The sequence below is a fragment of the Prunus persica genome, chromosome G5 (assembly GCF_000346465.2).
Source record: "Prunus persica cultivar Lovell chromosome G5, Prunus_persica_NCBIv2, whole genome shotgun sequence".
Lineage (NCBI taxonomy): Eukaryota > Viridiplantae > Streptophyta > Magnoliopsida > Rosales > Rosaceae > Prunus > Prunus persica.
In genome coordinates, this window is record NC_034013.1 from 14,921,922 (window position 1) to 14,938,777 (window position 16,856).

General features: G+C 37.4%; 4 protein-coding genes and 1 long non-coding RNA gene across 5 annotated transcripts; 1 reads left to right on the forward strand and 4 right to left on the reverse strand.

The window, feature by feature from the left end:
* LOC18777328 (bidirectional sugar transporter SWEET5) lies at window positions 401-2,540 on the reverse strand. Its single transcript, XM_020564339.1, has 6 exons — window positions 2,498-2,540; window positions 2,272-2,308; window positions 1,964-2,180; window positions 1,023-1,184; window positions 648-767; window positions 401-535 (listed from the first exon to the last, which is right to left on the reverse strand). The coding sequence occupies exons 1-6, from the start codon at window positions 2,538-2,540 to the stop codon at window positions 401-403; spliced, it is 714 nt and encodes a 237-aa protein (XP_020419928.1).
* On the forward strand, window positions 3,570-4,892 carry LOC18776929. The gene is made up of 2 exons (XR_002271789.1): window positions 3,570-4,173; window positions 4,390-4,892. It is a non-coding gene; the product is annotated as an uncharacterized LOC18776929 (long non-coding RNA).
* Window positions 5,104-6,506, reverse strand: LOC18776824 (protein DELETION OF SUV3 SUPPRESSOR 1(I)). The gene is made up of 3 exons (XM_007210739.2): window positions 6,246-6,506; window positions 5,912-6,022; window positions 5,104-5,454 (listed from the first exon to the last, which is right to left on the reverse strand). The coding sequence occupies exons 2-3, from the start codon at window positions 6,000-6,002 to the stop codon at window positions 5,318-5,320; spliced, it is 228 nt and encodes a 75-aa protein (XP_007210801.2). The 5' UTR covers window positions 6,003-6,022; window positions 6,246-6,506; the 3' UTR covers window positions 5,104-5,317.
* On the reverse strand, window positions 6,969-9,352 carry LOC18777610 (U-box domain-containing protein 19). The gene has a single exon (XM_007210251.2). The coding sequence runs from the start codon at window positions 9,294-9,296 to the stop codon at window positions 7,161-7,163; it is 2,136 nt and encodes a 711-aa protein (XP_007210313.2). The 5' UTR covers window positions 9,297-9,352; the 3' UTR covers window positions 6,969-7,160.
* On the reverse strand, window positions 11,194-15,048 carry LOC18777134 (aldehyde dehydrogenase family 2 member B4, mitochondrial). The gene is made up of 11 exons (XM_007210507.2): window positions 14,804-15,048; window positions 13,819-13,935; window positions 13,551-13,693; window positions 13,254-13,407; window positions 12,938-13,167; window positions 12,719-12,808; window positions 12,425-12,598; window positions 12,205-12,342; window positions 11,892-12,029; window positions 11,744-11,805; window positions 11,194-11,648 (listed from the first exon to the last, which is right to left on the reverse strand). Exons 1-11 carry the CDS (start codon window positions 14,913-14,915, stop codon window positions 11,375-11,377), a joined length of 1,632 nt encoding a protein of 543 aa, XP_007210569.1. The 5' UTR covers window positions 14,916-15,048; the 3' UTR covers window positions 11,194-11,374.

Genomic DNA, 16,856 nt, shown 5'->3' on the forward strand with positions numbered 1-16,856 from the left:
TCGATTTTGCTGATCACTTCTTCACTTCTCACATATAGAGATGAGAATTTTGTTGTACAAAGAGTTACAATATATTTGACCAAAAAGAGTTACAAGGTTTTTTCTTCATTACAATTTTGTCGGTTAGATTTGAATAGAAAGTTGTTTAAGAAAAGGACGACGAACGGAGCAAAGTTGAGGGTTCAAATAGAACCATTTCTTACGCAAATTGCACTGCCTCAACTGAAATAGTAAATTAAGAAACAAATTATTCTATCTAGTGACTAATTACAACTTACAATTGAGACAAAGACCTGCACAAATTGAGAAATCAAAATGGCTCAATAACTAGTTGGCTACAAATTTAAAAGAAAGAAAGCTCAAGAGAACTATTGGTGCAAGAAACTCTGTCAAGTCTTCCCTAGACATTGGACATTTGGACCTTCGATCTCGAATTCATTTCGTCGTCGTCATCATCCCATCGGGTGGTTCTGTAGAAGGTGGCGTACAGGATGAGTTGTACTACGCCGGAAATCGCTCCCAAACCATTTGGAATCTACCAAAATTATACAAGCAAATGGGTTAACAAAACAAAAAAGAGTTTTTATTTCTTTACTACTTGGTGATGAGCACTTAATTCGAATTTAAACTTTGTTTTAGAGAAGTACCAGAATATTAATATCAAATTTAAGAAGTGCGTAGACCACCCAGACAACTCCATTTAAGAGGCTAGCAAGCGAGAGATAAAATGGCATGTACTTTACACTCTTTGTCTTGATGACAATTTTCTGCCACCCAAAAAACAAGTAAGATTAATATATGTAATTTAGGGCTTGTTTAGGAATGATTCTAAATAAGCCAAAAAGTACTTTTATGGAGTATCACTTCTTCATATAATCACTTAAAGTGATTACATGGAAAAGCACGTGGTAGGTGCTTCTCCTCAGAAGGATCACTCCTAAACAAGCCTTTAGTTTCTCGTAGCTCAATCAGGAGATTTAATATTTAATTGAGGGTATTAAATAATAGAAAGTTATACATACCATGATTGTCAATGGTGATGCATACATAAGGATGTTGAAGACAATACAGATGATCCCAACTATCAAAGACCGGCGTTTCGTAGTATGGAAACAATACATTACCACAAAAACCACAATAACAAAGAAGATAACTTCAGTCACAAGTGCAATGAAGATCTTTTTCTGAAAGAAGAAAAGAAAAAAGGGTCATACTAAAATAAGTCCTTACAAATCCACAAATTATACAATGTTTAAGTGAAACATATTTACAAAAATAGGTTATAAAAAAAAATTCGTACACTATTTATAAATTAAAAAAATATTTACAAAAAAAAAAGGTAAAAAAATACATAGCTCGGATAAATGAATTTTTTGGTACCTATTATGTAAGAAAATAGGTATGTTACTTTGTAATAGAAAATTTTGTACACTTTTTATAAATTAAAAACAGATTTAAAAATTAACATGCCTATTTTTCATTATTTCTATATTAAAAAATAGGTACATTGAATAAAAGAATATATGAATATGATCCAAAGGTTTCTTCTTTTTGCCAGCATGACCCAAACGGTTAAACTCACAATCAAAACCTATAATAAAATATGCAAATCAACCCCATTATAAACCGATAGTTAATGATGATTGATTTATAGATAAAATTTTGGAGGGAATCACCACAATAAATTGGGGATTTAAAATTAAAACACCATCACATAACATATTGAATTTTAAATAGGGGTATTTTGGGAATCTAAAAATTATAATAAATCATATCTGGAGCTTGATAAGGTAACTTGATGAGTTGGATCCTAGTCATGGGTTTTTACTAATAACAATTGGGTATCGTTTATAGGAACAAAAAGTGAAGAGTTGCAGGCAACGAAAATTGAATTTAAAGGAGGTTAGCCAAGTATCTTTCCAACACCTTAAAAAGAAAAATATCACTAATTAATAATACTTACGCGTTTTGAGCCCGGAGAGTAGATTATAAAGATGGTAATATAGATTAATTCAATGAAAAATCCAGCGCCATTGATTGTGATGACGAGAATGCTGTCGGGATGGACAAAGGGCATGCCATAGAAAACCCACATAGCACAATTGAGCAATGTTGCTACATAAGGGTCCGGCTTGAAATCTGCTACTGTTTTTAGTTTTATTATTCTACAAAATGTCGGGCTGGAATGTTTAATTAACACAAATTAGATTAGTTTAATTTGTCATTGCACGTAGAGAGAGAGAGAGAGAGAGAGAGAGAGAGAGAGATTACATTGGGGAGAGAAACAAGCCCAAAGAGATGACATTACCTGCATGCAAGAAAAATATTAGAAATTTCTTCCTTAATGGTTCCAGTGTTCATGCATGCATGCATGCATCTCACAGAAAGCAAACGATTAATCACAACCTTCGAACGTCTGGTAATGCCAAATTCAAAATTGAGAAAATTGAAACTAATTAAGAGGCAAAAGAAAACACCAAATAGATTAATCACTGACCGATAATGCCAACAACCATTCGGATTGTGCCTGTGTCCACCATTTTTAGGTTAATTTAGAGACTACCTTACTACTTGAATGAATCAAATGTTCATTTATTTAAAGCTTCAAGCTTCCTATGAATTGATGGATGCAGGATCATTGGTTCAAAACAAAATGTCGTCCGCTTGTATAAAAAAGAACATAAACAAAATGTCATCGACTAAAATTGGAGGCTTCCACAAATAACTATGTTTCTATTGACTTAAATCTAGTCCTGAATTTTCCAATCATCCTCAATTAATATTTTGTTGTGTCGCTTCATTCTTCTTAGTTATTCACCGTCAAATTAGTAGTGGAGTGCGTATGGCGGTGACTCATCTCCTCACTATCTAATGAAGTAAAATTTTAAATGTCATTAGATCAAATGATCATCCGCGCCCAATCCTATCTGCTTGGTTTGCAACCATGTTACATGTTTAGCCAACTTTAGGTTAATGCTCAAAACTTGATATGTAATATATATTTTATTTATTGATCCTTGTCAAACTTTTGATTTTGCATGTTGCTATCAAAATCTGCTATATGGATGTTTTATAGTTTTGATACGTCCTGCATGAATCATGATTCAATCCGACCTTTTGAAAAATGCCACGTAAAATTAAAAAATAAAATAAACAGTAAGATGGGTGTATAAATCTCCAACCACAACCATCTAAATTATTGTTTTTGAGAAGAAGTTGGGCTAGCTAGCAAAGTGGCATGACTCAAACCACTTGGATGAATATTTTTATATATGTAGGTGTGAGGACAAAATCATTTGACGTGCTGTATATTATGAATAAATTCCACAGAATAGATTCTGGAGGTTGACATATCTTAACTCATGTAATGATGTTCAGTTCACCTAAATTAACCATACTGGTAATAATATGATTAGCTGAATCCAGAGATTCTCAAGAATATGATTGTTAAATGAACTTCAAAATGCCTTATCTTTAGTCTAATTCATTAAGCTAATTAGCCAAACTCTCGTCTTGTAATAGAAATTTCTAAGCAATTAGGCAAGAAACTCAAAAGATATCATATTTTGAAGGAGCCTTTGTCTGAATTCAATCATATCATCGATCACTTTGTAAGTTTCCTAGTCAAGGCAAGGGCAAACCGCAGGGCCCTCAAGGGCCTCAACTTTTGTGTTGTTCTCTCTCTCTCTCTCTCTCTCTCTCTCTCTCTCTCTCTCTCTCTCTCTCACTCACAGAGCTTTACCAAATTTTCCATCTTTACTTCTTTTTTTCTTTTTTTTTGGGGCTGAGCAGCCTCATGGATTAGTCTCAACTTTGAATGAAATGTTAATGCCTCAAATCTCAATGGTCCAATGTGTCGTTTTCCCTTAATTTATAAACAAATTATTGATAAGGTCGGGATGCTCTTTCTGTAATTTTATTGACATAAAAAGAAAGGGACAGAAGCAGCTCACCACTTGTAACAAAACTGCCACATTCAACCAAACTCAAACCCCAAGGAACCCTTTAAGGTTCTGCTCTTTCCTCAAGCTTGTTCTGCTTCAGCTTCTTCTTGCCACCTGAAGCAGTCTGCACCAACCGGGCCCAGATAAGATCGATGGTTTTGATGCATGAGGTGGCCAAAAAGCTTCCAGCTTGGCTTTAGTGTTTAATAAGTATCTGATAAGACTTGAGGTAACTTGGGACGCTTATGATCAGAAAAGTTGAGAAAATCTTCTGGGTTTTGTTCCGAATTTTGTGAGAGCTGGGAAATCTTTAGTGCCTTGAGAAAAAAGAAAAAGAAACTCTTATCTGGGTTTCATAGGTTATGGTTATGGAGATTATTATCTCTGTGATACTGCTGTTTGTGGGTATTGCTGTTTTAATAGTAATTCATGTTTGTATTGTTAGGATAACTTTCAACAGTGGCAACCAAAGTGTTGATATTGTTCCAAGAAGCAGCGTTGGGATCAAAAGGATGACCAATGAGGAACTAAATATGCTTCCTTGCTTTGACTACATGGCAGGAGAGAAAGGGACTAGCCTTGTGGATTGTGCAGTTTGCTTGGAAAATTTCAAGGCAGGGGAGAGGTGCAGACAGTTGCCTAATTGCAGGCACAACTTCCATGCTCAATGCATAGACACATGGTTGTTGAAGACGCCGGTTTGCCCGGTGTGTCGAACTTGTGCTAAAACTCCGAAGATTGATGTGAGTTTGGGAGAGGAAAGTAGTGTTGCAGGTGATTATCGAATTGAATTGACATAGAATGAAGGTTACCTTGCAGCCATTAGCTTCCACACACACTGTTTTCCATTAATTGTGAATAATGATGTTCTTGCTTGCTTTTCCCAAATGAATTCAATTCTCGTTCTACTTAATATAATCATATCTCAAATGATTATTTTTCAAAAAAGATATTTTGTTTCACCAATAATTAGATAGAGATTTGAATCCACATTAGACTGCAAACTTTTGAGGTTTTTCTTGCATAGGGTTTTTTACTTTTGTTGTTCGATTTCGAAGTCGTCGTCCTCTTAGAATAATTTTAAGATCAGCTGTAAACCCATGTGACCCTTTTTCCTCTGATGGATTTGTTGTTGGCTTCTAAATTTTTGGATGTCATGTCAACACGTAAATCCCTTCTAATTTCTCTCTTGGGGAAGCATAAAATGCAATGCAGTCTTGATTTCGCATCCAACACAAAACTCAAATTCAGCTCACAAATCCTGAGGCTTAAACACAAAAGTACATTGCAAAGGTAGCGGGTGTTTCGAAACGAAAACTAACAAGAAAACCCATCTCAGCTTCAACTAACTAGGTCATAATGCAAAGAACCCATTAAGCTGAGCTCTTCTCAGTGTTGTTCTCCAGCTCCCTCCTCAGCTGCAGAGAGAAATCATCGTTGACGTCGTCGTCGTCCCAGTCATCTTCCCACTGCTGTGCCACTTCCTTGCCTTCCTCTTTGTCCTCCCATTCTGCCATCATTCAAAGAACGAAATGCAAACAAGTTAGAATGAGGCAGCATGGCAACCATAGACAATGGACTAACACCGATCAATTGCTATGGACCATAAGAAAAACAAAAAAGCAAGCACTCTAACCAGTGTTATGCAGAGGAGCACCATGTTTACACGAAGTAAATCTACAAGGTGGTGAACTAAAATTTGAGAAGCATGAGCACCAAAAGGCCTCAACAAAAATTACCCATTTGAATTCATCATCAAATCCCTAAATTTCACCAATTTTAGCATTCTAGATGATAAAACTAAGAGGAATTTTATTCATACACTAAATTCCAATTCACAAGGGCATGCATAACAATCAAAATCAACAATTTCCAAACAAAATAATCAAATTGAAACCCTAACAATGAAATAGCAGAGCTGAGACTGTAGCAGCGATTCAAGCAGGTATTGAAGTGCAATTGCATACCTTCATTCATATCAAACTCTTCGAACTCGTCGTCGTCTTCGAACAGATCCATCTTCGCGACCTCTGTCACTGGCTTGGGCTCCGTCGCCATCTCAATCCTCAAAGCGCACACTAACACAACAAAAGCCGTTTCAGCTTTCAAATTCCATAAAACCAGGATAAATACACACAGAAATATTCGATAAGGTGTTTGTCTTTCTTCTGAAAACAGAAATTTGCATATCAAATTTTCACAAAAGAAGAAATTGAAAATTGAACTTCAGCCCCAAATTAAAAAACCTAACTTTTCTAATTGGAGTGTGAGAAAGAAAATGTAATGAGAAGTAGAACTTACAGAGATAGAGAGATTGGAGAAGCAGAAAACTGAGATTAAGGAATTTTAGGTGGGAATGGTGATCCTCTCGGGCTAGAACCTTCTGGTTTATACGGGAAAGCTTCAAAGCAACAGTCCGAGAGTTAAAGACGAAGAAGAGTAAAACGGCGGCGTTTGGGGGATAGTCGGTTTCAGCCTTTCAGGTGTTCCCTTCAAGTTCCAAACCACGTCGAACGACACGTTTTCTTTCGTCGTTTCCAGATGGACTATGACGTAGTAGATACGCGCGTGTTTGTTTGTTTAGAAGAGGTGCAATGTTTTACTCAAACACAACACAAATTAAAAGTTAAGGTAAGCTATTTGCTTAGTACACAAAACCTTGTAGAATTAGGTGTTTCTTTTTTTCTCGGTTCTACTAGTATCTGACAATCTTTTACAATATCGTAATTAATACGATTAGTGAACGAGTCAATATACTATATCTATCATGTTACGTGATGTTTCCAATCTGCAAAATAGAATTTCCAGGTGAAGGCAGATAAAATTGTTAGCACTTCAATTCTAGAATAACTGCTCTTCTCACTTTTAGTTTTGGTTCAAGAAAAATTAGACACTTTTGCTCCATCTTTTTGCACAAAATATAGATACCATCCCCAAAATGTTCTGCATCGCATATAACTCCTAGCTTTCTGTCACAGACATTTGCATACTACTACAAAAAAAACATGTATTTCAGAACCACTATACCAAAAAAATCAAATATAAATTGTATTTATACACGTAACATAGTGACATATATAGCTCCTGCAAAAAATCCGAGCTAATTTCTTGGCAAACAAAGGGTAGAAAAGCAATGAAAAATTCACAAAATTTGTGTATTCACACCAGCTAAATGTATGTATTTACATTGAATTGTCAGAAAGAATTTGAGATGAATCACCGTTCCTGAATGCATTGTGCTCTTGGAGCTGCAGAACTCATCCATCTCAAAGAGCTAGTTTCATGGAAGTTATGCATAATTTTGATGAGCGATCGCGCTTTCTTGCTCGCATGAGCGGTTCCATCCGTCAGGAGCGAAAAGAGTCTAGGCATCAGAGATGAGTCCTTTGCCAAAACAGCAACAACCTCCACCCCACCATTGATGCACAACGACAGCAATGTTGAAGCGCAGTACTCTTTCGCGGTTTGGGATGATGAAGTTTGAAGAATGGCGGTGATCAGATGCAATGCCGTGGTGTGCAGGATTGCAAGTGCTCCTTCAACATTCTCAGCCAGCATTGCAAGAACTGCCAGTGTGTCATTGATAAGTTGTTCAGTATTTTCTGATGAAGCCAATCTCTCAACGAGCAGTGGAACAGTACCTGCTTCAAGCACCTTTTGGTGATTTTCGGGCAAGAGGAGCAGCCCGAAAATCGCAACCACAGCATTCTTCTTCCCACAAGTTGTCCCTTCCTTGATCAGCTCCACAAGAGCGGGGATGGCCTCAGCTGTTTCCCCGATCACTTTTCGATACTCCTTCACTGAGGAGAGGTAGAATATTGTTGCAGCTGCACTTTGCCTGGCTTCTAAACTCAATCCATGTTCAAGAACAGCAAGAACTGATGGCAGTCCTCCACGTGCCATTATCAATTTCTTGCCGCTTGCATATTTTGAGAGCTTCAACAAGGCTGCAATTGCGTTCTCTTGTGTGGATGCATCAGTGGAACACAATAGTTTCAGGAGAGGAGGGACAGAGCCAGCCTTGATCAAACAAGACCTATTGAAAATGTTCGATTTCGCGAGCAATCGAATCTCATAAGCAGCCTTGTTTTTCTGTTGATTTGTACCGAAAGCAAGCCTGCTGCTGAGAAATCTTGAAAGGAACTTCATAGCTTCAGCAGCTGCCGGGCTGCCAGGCGCAGCGGTTCGACTTATGTCGCGGCTTTGTCTTTCTGACTTGCTAAGAGAAATGCCATTGTTGGCATAAAACTTTTTGATTACCTTTCGCAGAATCGAATTAGGTACCAACTCTGTGCTTGTGAGCCTCTCTCCTGTTTTGGGACAGAGCTTGTTTCCAGCTTTGAGCCATTTCTGAATCGAAGACCGATCGTAAGTCTGACCTGTAGATACAGTCACCGGATCAAGCATCAGCTCAAGAGAAATTGGGCACCTAAAATCTTCAGGGTTTAAGCAACTAAAGTGCGTCTCCGTGCTGCACCTAGCATCGACTCGATTCGCGGAGTTTTGATCATCCAGTGCTTCGAAAATCACTCCCCTGCTGTAGCTCATGAACCCCACCAAGCTACTGAGAAAAGGAACCTCTGTTTCGTCGCAATTCGAACTCTCGGAAAAAGCAATTTCTTCTTCTAAGAATTTAATCTCCATGTTACATTCACTCCAGCTTTTGATTTGAAGGTAATCAAGAACCCTCTTTACGCCATTCAAATCCGGTTCAATTCCCTTTTCGAATTGACTCAATATCGCAAGCAATCTTTTCGAAGCCAATTTGTCATCTGGGTCAGGCTCAAATTCTGCCTTCCTTGATTGCCTCAACACTAATTCAACCAGCTCCTTGATTTCAAAATCCACATCGATCAAACTCAATGGCAAAACATCAAGGGCGGTGGCCAAAGCTCGAATTATCATCCGGACATGACTTGCAAGAAACTCGCATTTTGTCAGCATCCAAATCCGAGCGCCATCCCTCGTGCAATCTTCCAATAAAAACAGAATTTTTTGAAAGCTCAGGTGAAGCTCGGACAGGCAGAGGATCACAGAATGTGAAAGAACAGAATTGCAGTCACGAATTTCCTCAAAGAACATGAGAAGAATACTAACTTGGCGGATTATTTCTCGGCTATTTCTCCGTTGCGTTGCAAAGTGTTTGGATTGGAAATTGCATATGTTGCGGGAGAGAGGGATCAGAGAGCTGAGAAGGGTCGCCAGAGAGATGGACTCACAAGGGCGTACAGCCGGGAACGTCAGAATCCGGCGGTCGCAGCCATCGAATTTCTGAGCCATTGAAGCAATAGTGTGGGAGAGAACAGAGGAGCTCTGATTTTGTACATAGAATTGGTGTGGAAGAAGACTCATAAGAGAATGAGAGTTCTGTTTTGGTGCATATTAGAATTGCTATTGGGGAAGGAGTGGCAGAGTTGCAGCAATATAGGGAGAAAGGTACAAGCTTTCGCTGTTTATAAAATCTTACCCGGACGTGGCAGGCATCTGTGCTGCCACGTTTCTACGTTGACTGGGATTGCCCTCAACTGGATAGGCCTCCCTGGACACGTGGGGAGGTGTGGTTGGATACCTGCGGCTTCTTGGATCTTTGGTCAATGTTGATTCACGTACTGTTTCGTGTATACGGACAGTTTGTCGTTGGCAGGAGTGATTTTTACGGGTCCCACAGACCGACTATGACACGTGGACAAGCCAGCTGACCGACGTGTTACGGTGGCAATGGGGAACACAAAGGCAACACACGTGTCTTTTCTGTGGTTTATTTAGTCAAATGGGTTTTTAATTTTGATTTGAAGCGAAGCTAGTCTTGTATTTTAAATTATTTTTTCAATTAACGATTGAATTAATTTCGTTAATTCTATGGGTTTTGCTTTGCTGCTAATAATAATATTAAAAGGAAATAATATCATTACACTCTTAACTTGGGCTACAAAAAAGATGCAAATTCAAATGAAAAATCATGTGCATTTACATCAAAATGCTTCAAGTTTGGATAAGATTATTGATGGGAAAATTAATGACTATTTTAATCAATTTTCTTAATGAATGAATGGAAAAATCTTATCTTAAACAGTGTTTTTAAAAGGGAGGGGATTTCACCCCTTTTGTGTTTTGGCTGGATCAGTATGTTCAATTAAGTTCTTTTTGGCGTACAAACAACAACAACAAACAAAATTGTTTCATATAGACTTATGCAAAACAATCGTTATTACGTGATGCGGTCATACTAGTATGTGATGTTACATATCTATTTATATTATATACGTATATTTTTATGTTAATAAAACACTGCCTAGTTGTACGACGATCGCATACTAAAACTTCTCCTCAAGAGGAAGTTGCCAACATAAAAATTATTAATTGATAGGCATCTGAGAAAGTCATGAATAAACAGTCAAGAAGGGTGAGACTAAAAACCATGCATTTTTTTAATTTGTTTTAACCATGTAAACCGTGTAATAGGAAGACACGTGACATGGGTCATTTTCAGATGCTTATCTAATAGGCGGATGATATTCATCTGAGGCATCAAGTATTTGGGAGTGTTCCACCAATCATGTTCTTCTACGTGGCCACAAATCCTTGTAATTAATTTGTAATTTGCTTCTTTTTTCTTCATCTAAAATAAATACAACAATATAATGATGTTGACAAGAGGTGGATGGCAGATTTGATGGGTGGACCAACCATTTCATGACAAATCGAACGCGCCTGTTTCCTTGGCATTGCAATAATTTTTGGAGATGATAAATAACGCGCATTCATTGGTTTTTACTTTGTTCGGTGTGATTGGGACTATGGCATCTTCTTCACTAACTCAGTGAGTTACTCTGGACGATTTTCTCCAAGGAAAAATGTTTGTGTTCACTGAGAGATGCCAAGCCTCCCCGTCACTGTTTTGTAAAGAATGGTCTTAGTCCACAAAGCCTGCTCCAAGTCTCAAAGAATGTAGTTTTTGAAAAACAACTTGGAGAATGCTAGATTAGTCGTTCACGTGGGCGCGATATTGATCCATTGCCATAGCTATTGATGCATACGGACTCTATTGTGAAACTCACATACATCTATGATCTGGAATTGCCTACTTTGTTTTTATTCTTTTGGATATGGGACATGACCAAGGGTTGGGTTAACATGCAATTAAGGTTACACGCATAATCAAGTATATAATTTGCTATTTTCTGTTTCTTATCGGGAGTGATTAGATGAGAGAGGTTCAAGTACTTTCTCGGGTGGCACATCATTTTGATTATCATGGAAACAAGCTCAAATTTCACTAAAATTTGAAAAGATGAAGGCCTTTGAAGCAGTCCCAAAAACCAGTTATCATTTTCCATACCAAAAATTCATCAACTTTCTTTGCAATACACACACTTGTGTAATTTTATTTTTGAAACAGATTATATCGGAGTATGGTGCGGCTGAGAGATTTACAACCATGCTGGATTCTTCAAAGGAGTAACAACAGCCTTCACCTGCAAGTAGTTATTAAGGCTGTAGATTCCCTTCTCTCTGCCTATTCCACTCATCTTGTATCCACCAAAAGGAATTGCAGCATCAAAGACGTCGAAGCAGTTAACCCAGACTGTCCCAGCCCTCAACGCCCGTGTAAAGTAGTTTGCAGTGTCAATGTTCCTGGTGAAAACACCGGCAGCTAGACCATAACGCGTCGCGTTTGCCCTTCGTACTACTTCATCAAGGTCCCTGGTACAATGTATGAAATTATTAGGCATGTCAAGGTGCAACTTTTGCAGAATGCAAGAACTAGATACAGTGTGAGAGTGAGGTTTCTAACTCACTTGAATTTCAAAATTGATTGCACTGGACCGAAAATCTCATCCTTTGCTATCAACATGTCATCCTGATTAAAAATCATAAGAATCATGTTACACGAGAGTTCATGTGCATTGGCTTTAGCGGTCAACTTACAGGAGGTAGGAATAATACCTTAACATTTGAGAAAACAGTTGGCTCGATGAAGTATCCCTTAGAGCCCAATCTTCCACCTCCACACTCAAGTGTAGCATCGCTGTCAATGCCAGCTCTTATGTATCGAAGGACCTTCTCAAACTGCTCGTTATCGATCTGTCAATCGTTGCAAGGATAAGAAGCATCACATAAATTTTCCTTGTTTTTGTCATACACAAGGACCTTCAAAAATGTATTCATACGATAGACCAGCATTGTTGAAATGAAAAAAAAAAATTCTACTTCCTGATCATGTTGGGGAGGGGGAGAGAGAGAGAGAGAGAGAGAGTACCTGAGGGCCTTGTTCAACACCCTTCTTAAAGGGATCACCAACGACACGTTTCACAGCACGTGCCTTTGCTTTCTCTATGAACTCATCATACACACGCTCATGAACAAAAGTACGAGACCCAGCACAGCAACATTGCCCCTGTATGTAATCCAGCATTCATCTGTTACTAACGTGTTCAGATCACACAAATCTGGCTTTGTATAAAAATAATTGAACCAACCTGATTAAAGAAGAGAGCAAAGTGTGCAAGCTCTACAGCATGATCAATGTCAGCATCCTCACATATTATGAAAGGTGATTTCCCTCCAAGCTCCAATGTTACTGGCTTAAGATTACTTCTTGCAGCCAACTCAAGAATAATCTTACCGGTATCAGTTGATCCGGTGAAAGCTACCTGAAAAAGAAGGTGGTATTGTTTTAAGATAATGCATGACAATATGAAAAATTGAAAAACATGAGTATAAACTGTAACTTCATGAAAGTCAAGAGGAGGGCATATGTGCTCCAAAATTACCTTGTCCACATCCATATGACTGGCAAGAGGAGCACCAGCTGTTGGCCCATCTCCAGAAACTACATTTAAGACACCAGGAGGAAGACCAGCCTGTCACAGAGGATGCTGAGTAGATTAGAACATGAACTAAGACCAAAAAAAAAAAAAAAAAAAAAAAACAGGTCCACACTTCATGTTGATTTAGAAATAAAGAATTATAATTGAGCTCAACAGGCCTACCTCTTGGAATAGCTTTGCCACATAGAGTGCAGTCAGGGGCGTCTGCTCTGCGGTCTTTAGGACAATAGTATTACCACAAGCCAGTGCCGGCCCAACTTTCCACGCAAACATGAGCAGAGGAAAGTTCCACGGAATTATCTGCCCTGCAACACCAATTGGTTCATGCAGGGTTTGAATATGATACTTTCCATCAGCCGGAACAGTTAAACCATGGATTTTGTCTGCCCACCCTGCTCAATTCGAGGAAAAACTTGTTAGTGAAATCGACTCAAAGAATGAAAATGGCAAACAAATCATTTGATTACAGTGTTCTCACCAGCATAGTAGTGAAATAGACGAGCCAACATTGGTATTTCGGCATGCAAGGCCTGTTCATAAGGCTTCCCATTATTCCATGTCTCAAGAGCTGCAAGTTCTTCACTATGTTTCTCAACCAAATCAGCAAAGCGTAATAGTATCCGTGATCTTTCCTGAAAAAAACAGAAAACAAGTCCCAGTGGAAAAGCAAATCAATATCTTGACATATACACCACTTATACCAATCATTGGCTAAATCACAACAGATTAATGTACTTACAAACTTTAGACTGATCTAATGTAAAATAGTTCTTACATAAGCGCTCATCTTTGGCCATGGTCCCTCATCGAATGCCTTACGAGCAGCAGCTACTGCACGATTAATATCTTCTGCATCACCCTCAGCCACATGAGCAATCACTTCTCCTGTACGAGGATCGTATGTTGGAAATGTTTTTCCTGAACAAAAGAATTTTCAAACATTAGCTCGATTACATGTTTTTTGTAAGTACCAATTAGTACAACACTTCCTGAAAAACAAAGGGATGGACTGCAAATTTTTGTTAAATGAAGAAAAATATTACCTGATGCAGCATCAACAAATTGGCCATTGATTAGATGCTGAGTGTGACTTATTTGAACAGGTGGAATGATTAATTCCTCAGTTGCTGCAGCAGTGCTAAATCTGTTGACCCTTCTCCCTGAAGATCATATGAAGAATAGTTTTCATCATATTAAATAAAAGAAAATTAAAGACTTAATGCATCTTTGGCTATATGCATATGGTGGTATTTGAAAATATCAATCTTGCATCAAATTCCATAATCCCATGAATCATATATTTTGCATTCTGTACATTGTAAGTTGAGTCATACGATAAGCGTTTCATGTCATTCAGTTTCCACCATACTACAACATAAGAAGAAAGCCATCCATGAAAAAAGCACGAGAGAGAGAGAGAGAGAGAGAGCAAATAAAAGACAGAATTTTATTTACATGATCTCTTCTTTCTTTTCTATTTTTTTTATTGAACAACTTATATGATTTCAGTTAAAGTTGCATATCCAGTTGGGTGTAATAACATCTTCTTTTTTTTCATCAGGAGGATTTTATATCATTGACTTTTCATTTCTGGGGGATTCAACTTTTATAAAGATTCCAGTTGCTAGTCATATAAATGTATAATTGCACAAAAGATCAAATTTTTGGTGCCAGAGAAAAACAAGATTAACAAAAGATCAAATTTTGGAATCTGATAATCACTTCCTATATGATTGAAAGAAACAAAAAGAGAGAAAGGTAGAAGAAAGTATCAGATCAAAATCCAGCTTCATGTAGCACTATATCAGTCAGCTAAACGAGCTTATCATAGAAATCCAAAGAATGAAAACCATGAAAGCATATAAAAACAGACAAAGAGGCTAAAGTAGTGCATGACAATTAATGAACACCATGGCAGAGAACGAAGAAAACCCCTGAAATGATGAAATCTAAACAGAAGACTAAATGAAACATACTTGAAAAAAAATAAAAAGTACAAAAGGACAAAGGTGGGGGTGGTGGTGTCACCTTGAGAGAGAAGCAGAGAAGCAGACCCAGAAGAAGAAGAAGAAGCAGCAGCAGCAGCAGAAGAAGCAGAGAGAGAACGAGAGAGTAAGCAAGAGAGTCTCCTAGCTGCCATATCCACAGAGCTAAGACTACCTCAAACTCAAACCCTTATCCTGTATATTCCTTTGTGATAAAACAGAGTCGTCTGTTCTGGCTGAAAAGTTCTCAGAGCCCAAACAACTCTCTCTCTCTCTCTCTCTCTCTCTCTCACACCAAGTGACTGACACGAGGGCCCTCTGGCGTTATATACCAAATGAATTGAAAAAAATTTATAAAAAAAAAAAAAAAAGGACTGATATTTTAACATATCTTTCCAACTTTCTTGAAAAACAAATCTGAAATGCCACCCTCCTAAAGATAATGAGCCAGCCAAGCCAAGCACCCAAGATGGACTTCTCAACAAAAACCAGAAACACACGAAATAATCAGTTCATATGTCAGAAAATAAATGATTCTTAATTTGTATATTGATTATCTTTTCCCATACACGATTTTTGTGGATCAAAGTTGATTGGCCTATATATAAAATAAATATTCTTCTCTTGGGTTCATCGTCACTTGGAGTATCATGCAGCCAACTATCCTTCCCGACTGCCAACTCTTACCCTTTTGTATATTTTTTTTAGTACCAACTTCTATATGGGCTACATTTGTCACCTTGCCTTTACGCATTACACTTTTTGTTTTGCAAATAAAAAAAGTAAAAAAATTTCTTTTGCCTTTCCTTTTTCAAAAAATGAAAAGGTGCGTAAAATGATTTGTATTATGAGATGGGACGTTCACAATGAATGACCTGAAAATTATCAACACACTACTAGAAAGGAAAACTTTTACCATGGTGACAAAAAACTGATTGGTGTTAACGGTCTAACTCACAGTGCGTTTATTAAGCAGGAATTGGAATTCTCATTAGAAATTGAATTTTATTTATGGAAGATTCATACGTTTACTTCACATTAAGGAATTGAAAAGTAAGTAGGGCCCACACAAAATTAGGAATTGAATTCTTAATTTTGAAGGAATTCAATTTTTAAGTGGGAGGTGGTATATTAATTTCTAGAGAACTAACCCATTATGAATTTATCTTTTTTACCAATTATATCCTCACACAATTTTAAAATTTTAAAATTTGTTATCTATTTTAACCTAACAACGAGGACATTTTAGTAATTAGTACTACTCCTACTCTAATTCCATATGATTTAGTAAACAACTTCAATAGGAATTTAGAATCTAATTCTCCTCAATCCAACTCCTCCTCAATTCAATTCCACCTAATCCAATTATGGAATAGTAAACATGTCATCAATGTAAAGGGACTTGCAGACTAATGGGCTTGTTAACCAACATATTCAGAGAAGTATGAAGAAGATATCTGAGGAAGAAGAAGGAAATAGAAACATAGAGAAATTGCAAATCTTGATTTTTGTATTGCTTAATCTGTTTTAAGCTACAGCACTATTACACTTTATACCTGTTAAGTAAGGCTTAATCGTGTAACCAATCCAGTTGTCTAACTAACTCTACTAACAACTCACGTGCCCTCGCACACCTAACTTACTAACTACTTAATATCAATAGTTAACAGGACTCAAAATTGAACTTCATGGCACATTAATTATGTATGTGAGAAACTCACTCTCCTTAGTTTATATTTAAAATAATAAAAAATTGGTGGTGGGTTACTGTCAATTACTCTTTCCCTCAATATATAGGGATATTCAGGTAAAGGATCTCCAAGAAGAATGAGTGAGTAGGTCCCCAAGATAAGAATGAGTGAGTAGGCCCCAAAGATCCTTTTATTTAGAACGTCATTGTCATTTGGTGGATAGTTGGTTGATATATCAAACGCATATCTTGTTTTGTTGTTTACATGGAAATGGCACTAGCCATGATTACCTTTCTATTCATTCTTGGTAATGTTTTCTTCAAGTTGTCTCATCTTATCAATTTTGTTTGGAAGTAAAATATGTAAATTAAGATGTTTTCTTTTTGGGGAAATTGATTAGTGTTT

Bases quoted from the DNA above. Each gene is read 5' to 3' on its own strand.
- LOC18777328 (XM_020564339.1), bottom strand. From the start codon at position 2,540: ATGGTGGACACAGGCACAATCCGAATGGTTGTTGGCATTATCG. The intron at 2,309-2,497 runs GTCAGTGATTAA...TCTTGCATGCAG, and splicing joins AATGGTTGTTGGCATTATCG to GTAATGTCATCTCTTTGGGC. The intron at 768-1,022 runs GTATGTATAACT...TTTGGGTGGCAG, and splicing joins CATCACCATTGACAATCATG to AAAATTGTCATCAAGACAAA.
- LOC18776824 (XM_007210739.2), bottom strand. From the start codon at position 6,002: ATGGCGACGGAGCCCAAGCCAGTGACAGAGGTCGCGAAGATGGATCTG. The intron at 5,455-5,911 runs GTATGCAATTGC...GAATGATGGCAG, and splicing joins AGAGTTTGATATGAATGAAG to AATGGGAGGACAAAGAGGAA.
- LOC18777610 (XM_007210251.2), bottom strand. From the start codon at position 9,296: ATGAGTCTTCTTCCACACCAATTCTATGTACAAAATCAGAGCTCCTCT.
- LOC18777134 (XM_007210507.2), bottom strand. From the start codon at position 14,915: ATGGCAGCTAGGAGACTCTCTTGCTTACTCTCTCGTTCTCTCTCTGCT. The intron at 13,168-13,253 runs GTGAGAACACTG...CGAATTGAGCAG, and splicing joins TCTATTTCACTACTATGCTG to GGTGGGCAGACAAAATCCAT. The intron at 11,649-11,743 runs GTGAGTTAGAAA...ACATTGTACCAG, and splicing joins CAATCAATTTTGAAATTCAA to GGACCTTGATGAAGTAGTAC.